The sequence below is a fragment of the Saccostrea echinata genome, unplaced genomic scaffold (assembly GCF_033153115.1).
Source record: "Saccostrea echinata isolate AGI-Se365-2 ecotype Australia unplaced genomic scaffold, CSIRO_AGI_Sech_v1 ptg000029l, whole genome shotgun sequence".
Lineage (NCBI taxonomy): Eukaryota > Metazoa > Mollusca > Bivalvia > Ostreida > Ostreidae > Saccostrea > Saccostrea echinata.
In genome coordinates this window covers 40232501-40240955 of record NW_026889778.1, presented here as the reverse complement: position 1 = coordinate 40240955, position 8455 = coordinate 40232501, and the positions used below count along the sequence as shown (strand labels likewise).

Sequence of the window (8455 nt, the reverse complement as noted above, 5' to 3'; positions counted from 1 at the left end):
TTTTGGGCAATGGCCATACCCACCTTGTACATCTCCCATTGTCGAGTGAACGCTGACCACTGGTCTGGGTCACATCCAGCAGCTATGGTGGGTGGGTCCAACTTCAGTTTGGGAGCTGCGGCAGCTGCTGGCTGGGCCTGTGGCTGGTGAACAGTTCTATCGTGGATCTGGAGGGCTGCCGTCATCGCTGCGGCAAAAGCTGCATCCAGGTCCTGAGACTGCCACTCACATCCAAATACAGGGCACTCTAACGTTGGCATGTTGGGGAGTATAGATCGTCTTTTGTACCAAAATTGTCAAATTGTGTAGAACTGGTATCAGTCATAAATGATAACCATCATCCAATGAGTAACTCTTTAATTAACTAAGGATGACTGATACCTGAAACATATAGAAATAATATTACATTACATAAATGATTAGTTATAAAGATATTCAAATCTTAACAGCCTTCAAACTTTCACACTATTGTACTGTTAAAAATTCAAAGTATTATTTATCTAGAAAATTTATTTAATTAAAAACAGCTTTTCAAATTCAAAGGCAGGCTGTGAAGGGATTTCTGAGCAGGTGCAAAATATTTCAAACAGTCCACAGTTCAAACAGTTCTTCTGGATGAAATCAATTCTGAAAACAAAATGAAATACCATTATGGAAAGTTCAGTGGTGTTTTAAAAAAGTGATACTCAAAACAATGCATTGAGTAACATGGAAAGCATATACATGACTCTACTGTTTTTATTATCAAAACATTTCAATAATCTTGCTAGGAATATGTATGGTTTATAGCTTATATGGAGCATACCTTTTTATTTTATTGGTGGAAACACTTGCTGCCTGTTCAAATTGTTTGGGAGTAGCTACAACACAATATATATGTAATGAGTGAATAACATAATGATTACTATTGTAGAATGAAATGACATTGCATTGTACAAAACAAACCATGCTATACTATATTTTCTGAAATTCATAAAATAAATGGAAACAAACTTTTGATACAATACTTTTCTGGGAAATTGAAACCTATGACATTTGCAAAAGTAGAATTGGTAGCTATACTTAATCTAAGTAAAAAAAAATAATAAATCAATATACTAGAGTTAACATTTAATTCTTTCACCTATACAACATTTAAAAAAAAAAATTAACACTGGCATACTATAAAATTAATGTGAAATACTTTAGTGTGATCATACCCAGTGGAGAAATTGATGCATCTATTTTGATAGTTCTAGCTGATGTAAATGCCAGTTTTAACCAGTTCTGTGACAGCTACAATGACAAAAGAATTATACATATAAACAGTACATAAATACATGTATATACATATAAGACTTACTTAATGTGCATGTAGTCAGACAAATGAAAATTCAAACATTTTATCTTCATTAATGTACTAGAAATTCTACAAATTTACAGCCTAGTGATACAGATAGTAAAAGTTCTACGATGAATTTAAAATATGAAGCACTGGTAAAAACTGAAGTCTTAAATTCACATATTTTTGATTGCCAGAGGTATAAATTAAAATTTATAGGGTCTTATACTCTTGTAATTACAGATGAGTGCACATACATTGTACACTGTGCAGTTTGACTTCACAAATACATTGTGTGACTGCATCTAAATTATAATTTGATATCATGACGTGCTGCGTGCTGTGCTTATGTTATGTTACATGTTTTTACATGTATGCCAAAGGACAACATCATTGCATGTTTAAAAGTGCAACTTTCATAATGTGTGTGTTTTTGTGTGTGTGTGTGTGTGTGGGGGGGGGGGGGGATACGTACACACAAGGCACTGCATTGCAGTTTGTGACGGACTGTAATAATACATCTTATTGTACATGTTCACGGTTATTTTACATCGATGTAAAGAATAGTATGTCTGCATGTTAATACCTATGCACATACACACCTTAATGAACAGAAAGGGACCTAGGGAGGTAGTGCGGATCATCTCAGTTTTCCCGAAATAACGTCATCATCTTCTCATCAAAGATAAACAAGGCCCAGGTCTCTTATTTTATCCCTATTCTCTTTAAAGATTGCCTGATTGTTGCATTTATCCACTGCATATCCCATCTGCATGCTGTCGCCACGTTTTTAGATGTAAACAACATTCCGTGTCACCGAGTGCAAGCGCTTGGCTGAAGCCGAATGCAGCCAAACAACACAATAAAAAGAGGATTATTTCGAAGACGTGTTGTTACTATATAAGAGAAAATCACTAATGTTTATTTATTTAAACCTGAAAATACAGACATTCATTACAAATTCTCGCAATCATCAATAAATAGCTTTTTTGAGCTCTATTTCCTTATATGGATCTATCAAGGCAGAGCAACTGTCATGACGTCAAACTTCATTATGACCTCATTACCATATTATCATCATGAATCTAAACATAACAGCACTGTGTATATTTCAAAAGGAAAAATTGATCATTTTCTTCTAAAAAAAACCTTCCGCCACAAAATATAGTTCCTGACTAAATCCTATTTGGATGGAATTTAATCGCGGTTTTTTCATTGGATATAGTTTAATTTGCATTGTAGAATCCAGATTTAAAGCTAGAACTTAAAATTGGTGCAGAATTTTAGAAATTAAGGTCCAGAACAAAATCTGCTCAAAAGCTCAGGATCGAACCTCCTTAAACAACAGCTAAAGGAAGCGGACAAAACAAATGCTAATCTCCAAAATCAAATCTGGGAGATAGAGACATCAGTAGACGAGTTAGAGTAGTACGGTAGGAGGAACACCCTTAGATTTCATAACTGTCCAGTGCCAACTGTTCAAAATGAAACTGGTAATCACTTCGACACTGATGCCATTGTGATCGATCTGTGCAAATCTAAAATGAACATTGATTTAAAGGAGGAGGATATTTTCCGATCCCACCCTATCGGTAAACCCGATGCCAACGGGAACATTCAAATTATTTGCAAATTTAAAAACTGGAAAGTAAAAAAAAATGTATATTCAGCGAAACGCAAACTCAAAGGCACGTCCCTATTTGTTACAGAAGAACTCACTAGGTTCCATCAAGGAATAGTTCATGAGTTGTCTAAGTCGAAAAAAGCGGAAGTAATAGATTCGTACTGGGCAAATGACGGACGCATTTTTGTGAAGGTCGAGGAGATGGGTCCAAAACAATTGATCCGCACCTTTAATGACCTTGACCTTATTGCTCCAAGTTCATTTTACTTACAATTCTTTTTAAGTTAAATGTGCAATTGTTTATTAAGAGATCTGGTCGTTTTTGAATTTATATATTTAGATTCATTTGAACATACTACATCAAATCAATTTTGAACATGCATAATTAACCTATGTAAGCTGATAATCATATTGACCTTTGGTTCCAGATTTTCCCAAGAAACTGTTTCTTAGTCCTGTGAAAAGAGGAGATAATCCCGAGAAATGATAACTTTTATACTTAGCATACTGTTAACCAACTAATATTTGCGTCATCTTTTATTCGCGATTCGTCAGTTAAAAATCAAACCGCGACGATTAATTTCCGTGACTCAGGAAACATTCTCTACAAATACAAAGCAAAATAAATGGTTCGCAGCGATTAATATTCGCGAGTAAATGTTGGACACGAAACTCGCGAATATTTCTCGCAGGCGAAAAAAAGTTGGTTTACAGTAGTTGATTATCGTATGTGCGTTGTAGATGTATATCCAGAAATTATCAAGGTAACAAATTTTGCTTGAATTCATAATTTATTTAAAATTTGGACAAACACTATACAACAAAAATAATCTTAAGCAATTTATTAACATATTTATCTTGAATTCTAAACTAGTTTTGAAAAAATAAAATGAAATTTATTTTTATGAAAAAAGTGGGCCGCTGAGCGGCCTTATCGAAACTCCCCCTTTGTTTTGGTTTTTAAAGGGTTTTAAAATGCATTTGCAAGTTCGTGCATTGGAAGAATTCCAAATAGAACCAGAATCCATCGAAATAAATGCATTAAGTATTTAGTGTTTTCATGGTTGATGCATTGTTGAACCACCTCTCCAAGCAAAAGTCGTGTCAATGCAGTTTCTTTTTAATTTTTTTTTAATAAAATAATTTGCAATTCTCTTTGTTTTGTAAAGAACTATAAATACTGCCGATGGAAGTAATTCCATGGTAGTTTTAAATGTAGTCAACGTGATCTGTCCTTTGATGTAAAATTGACTAATTGGAAATCTTCATAAATGACACAACATGAAATAGATTAAAATATTTTTAGTATTTTATTAGACCTAGATAAAAAATACTTAATACATAATTGCATGCATTTTCCAAATGTAAGTAAACAATAGTGATCTGTTCACTAATACTTTGAATACTTTCCTGGAGAAATATGACAGTACACCATATTTAAAGAGGAACTAATTATATAAACTCATTAAGTTCACTTGTATATGATACAGATTTTTTTTCAAATTCCCCAAAAAAATATTAGTGTTTGGAGATACCTTCAGCTCAACAGAAATACAATTCGATTCGACTTCAATTCTAAATTAGAAATAAATGCAAGTTTTTGCAATTATCACATGATTTTAGTTGAAACGTTCCAAGATGTTTTCCTAAGTGACATCACATGTTCCATATCCATTTACAAATAAATACTTTAGTCTAACACGTAGCTCGTTCTCCCAGAGAAAGATTTGAGAATAATGCTATAGAAGATAATTATAGTACACTGAAATACTAGGTACATTTGTTTTAAATTCTTCTTTCACCAAGGACGCTCCGGGTGATCCTTGAACCTTAAAAAAACAAAATATTTAATAATATTAAATTTCTTATGATTTTGTGAAATTATAATATTTGCGATTTTTTTTTCTTTTTTTTTTTTTTTTTTTTTTTTTTTGGATATCAGTAACACATGAGAATAAAACACAGAGTGGACACGATATGCAAGAATAAATTTATCTAAAAATACTTCAATTTTGATGTTAGTAATGCTATTTTAAGATAAAAAAAAATTATAAACTAGATGCTGTCATGAGACAGTAATACCCGCACTAAGGTGTTTGCCTCTAAATGCACACTCCTTCATATTGGGCTTACCAAGGAAAAAGTCCAAATAATTCAATAATTTACACAGTTCATGTATTCGTCAAATCGAGCATAAAATATGCTCAGGTGACCATGTGACCCATGAACCTCTTATACGCATTTCATATACTTAATTCATTACCAGTCTGAAATAACAGAATTTAATTAATGATGTAAATTAGGTTTTGATAAAAAGGGGGGGGATATAAATTTTTGGCCCATAATTGGAACTTTTTAAATTTATTTTCTCAACAACAAATAATATTATTTTAGTACAAAGCGTTTTTGATGAATTTATCAAAATGTGCAAACTTTTTTTAGTATTTGATTAGGCAAAAACCTCCTTGAAAAGCCATACCCAATCAATTTTGTCACCCCCCCCCCCCCCAACACACACACACACACAATTTGCCTGTTTTTGGAAATAGGCCTAGATAGCAAAGTTATGTTAAAACATCGTTTGTTATGATAATTTAAAATTTGTTCTTGTACTGTACATGTATGTGAACACCTTCTTGAAAATTTCTACATCACATTGGGCTTGCGTCACCCTACCAGTACTAGTACTAGTTTTACCATTATCATTTTTAGATTGCACATGCCATGTGACATGGTGCAGTGTTACATGTATATCAGTGGAAATTAGTTCATTTTGTGTTTTAATTGGATTATATTTCATGAAGTTGACAGGACCTATGACAGTCGGTAAGTACAAGTTTAAGTATAGATTGGGGTAAAATAAACCGAAATGCAAATGGTTAGGTTAAAGTTTAAAAAGGATCAAAGATCATCGGCAATCTCCTATGCAGAGTTGTCGTTCGTTTCTCTCTCAGACACTGAATGTATGAGCCGATGGTAGAGAGTGGATCATCGGATGCCACAATAGACGAATTTCACATTCTGAAGAGATATCTCCCGTTGTCGACATTACATTCAGTTACAGGCACAGATCCGGGAATTTTTTTCGGGGGGGAGGGGGGAGGGGGGGGGTCCACACCTCGGTCCAAAAAAATTCCAGCCCAGAATTTCCTGAGGAGCAAAAAAAAAAAAACAAACAAACAAACAAACAAAATAAAAACAATGATGGTGGGGTCCATGTTTTTAAAGGGGGAGGGCATCCAAAGTCATTTTTTATTTGCTTCTGTAAATCAGTATATACATGTAATCCTATTTAAATAACTCTGCAAATTCCAGGGGGGGGGTCCAATCTCCCTAGCCGCTCCCTGTCCCTGTAATGACAAATGATCATGTGACTCCTAAATAGTAGAAAACTTTTCCATTTGACTATACATAATTTTGTTTCTTGTGTTATTATGTTATGTACATCTAATGGTTTAAGGTTATGAACCCCTGGAGGTCATCCCCACTCTCTTAATGAACTGGAAATGTTCATAATATGACTACATCAAATTAAATAAAAGTGCATCAATGATAAGATTACTTGACATTTCATTCATGAATTTGGGTCAACCCATGTACCCTCCTAGAATTAGGAATGAAAATCATTCAAAGGGATGGACCATTAAACTATTTGTATATTATATTCACATTTTTTTTTTTTATGTCAAACCAAAGTATTAGACTAGTTTGCATACATGAACAAATAGGGGTCTGGGAAGGGGCAAGGGGAAGGAGTTATCTCTTTATGTCTTAATTGTTGAAAATTCCTAAAATGAATGTTAACCTCAAATCCGACTTCATTGTACGTCTTCATTATTTTTAAGTGGTGGTGTCTCCATATGAGTGAAAAATTCCCAAGAGGGACATTTAACAACAAACAAACATTAATGACTTAAAAAACACAAGATACATGTACATGTTTATTAGTCAACGGATATACTTAATTCTGATCATATCTCTAGTTCTCCCTTGAATCAGAAATGATGATATAAATATTTTAAGGATGATTAAGAGTTGAAAAGGTTGTGCATTTTAAAATTCACTAAGCTCTGTGGTTGAATTAGCTATACCAGTTTAGCTTATTTTGCTACTCAAAGCACCTTGATTAACTATTTTTAATCATACTGTTTTCTGAAATGTGAAGTTTTTTCAACATGGATACAAGTCATACCTTTTCAGCTTCTGAAAACAATGCATGAAAAAAAACCTGCTTTTCAAATACTGTAACTCTTTCCAAGTACTTGTGATCATCAGTTTTTAGCTCACTTGAGTTTTTCTGGTTTTCTGATCACATTTTGTTTGTCATCCATGTGTCCGCCTGTAAACTTTTCACATTTTTGTCTTCTTCACTAGAACCGCTGGGCCAATTTCAACCAACCCTGCCACAAAGCATCTTCGGGTAAAGGGGATTCAAGTTTGTTCAAGTGAAGGGTCACACCCTCTTTCAAGGGGGGATAATCAAGAATTAGTGAAAATTTGGTGGTATAATTTTAAAAAAGTCTTATCAAGAACCACTGACTGGGCCCAAAAAGTTGAAACTTTCTTTACATAGACTTAGTGTAGCTTCAAATTTGTTAAAATTATGACCCACTGCGGTAGGGTGGGGCCACATATGGGTATCCAATGATTTACATAGAAAAATGCAGGGGATTTTTTTCCATTATAAGTCTTCTTCTCATGAACAGCAAGGGCATTATTGTCGTCCGTTTTCACAAAAGGGACCTAGGGGACATTAAATCTCATTTATCTGTCAGTCTGTCCGTTTGTCAGTCTGTCCGTCTGTCACAATAAATTTAACCTTGGTCATAACTTCTGAATAATAAGAGATAGGGCTTTCATATTTCACATGTACATTACCTACAAGAACTTTCTTAACATACCATGATTTTTGAACCCATGACCTTGACCTTGAAGTTTGACCTACTTTTCAAAAAATTTAACATTATTTTAAATGATCATTTTGAAAGAGAAAAGATAGGGCATTCAATCATATTATACATGTATATTACCTGTGACAAGACCTTTCTAAATATATCATGACTTTTGACTCTGTGACATTGACCTTGAAGTTTAACCTACTTTTCAAAAATGTTATATTTCCTTATAACTTTTGATTGAGAAGAGATAGGACTTTTATATTTGACATGTACATTACCTGTAACAAGATGTTTCCAAGCATGCTATGATTTTTTTACCCCTTGACCTTGATGTTTTACCTAATTTTCAAAAATTTTAACTTTGGTGATTACTTTTGAATGACATATGATAAGGCCTGCATATTTGAAACAATATGTCATAAATAATGGCATTCCACCCACTAGAACATGGAAAGGAGGGGACCACAATTCTTTGAATTTGCTTGTTAGTCATTTTGATATGGAAACATCCTCATATAGTGTAGATTCAAGTTTTTTATGCCCTGCCATGAATATGGCCGAGGCATATAGTGTTTGTCATGTCCGACTTCAATAAAACATCATATGCTGATA

At 33.6% G+C, this 8455-nt stretch overlaps 1 protein-coding gene and 1 long non-coding RNA gene across 2 annotated transcripts in view; both read right to left on the bottom strand.

The window, feature by feature from the left end:
• Window positions 1-492: 492 nt before the first annotated feature.
• Window positions 493-1281, bottom strand: LOC133194824 (uncharacterized). The gene is made up of 3 exons (XR_009722185.1): window positions 1200-1281; window positions 806-860; window positions 493-627 (listed from the first exon to the last, which is right to left on the bottom strand). It is a non-coding gene; the product is annotated as an uncharacterized LOC133194824 (long non-coding RNA).
• Window positions 1282-4597: 3316 nt separating this feature from the next.
• LOC133195938 (aldose reductase-related protein 2-like) overlaps window positions 4598-8455 on the bottom strand; it is a 27418-nt gene continuing 23560 nt past the window's right edge. Inside the window, exon 14 of the mRNA XM_061331922.1 lies at window positions 4598-4774. Coding sequence (XP_061187906.1) covers window positions 4744-4774 — 31 coding nt within the window. The 3' untranslated portion in view covers window positions 4598-4743. The remainder of the gene's footprint in view (window positions 4775-8455) is intronic.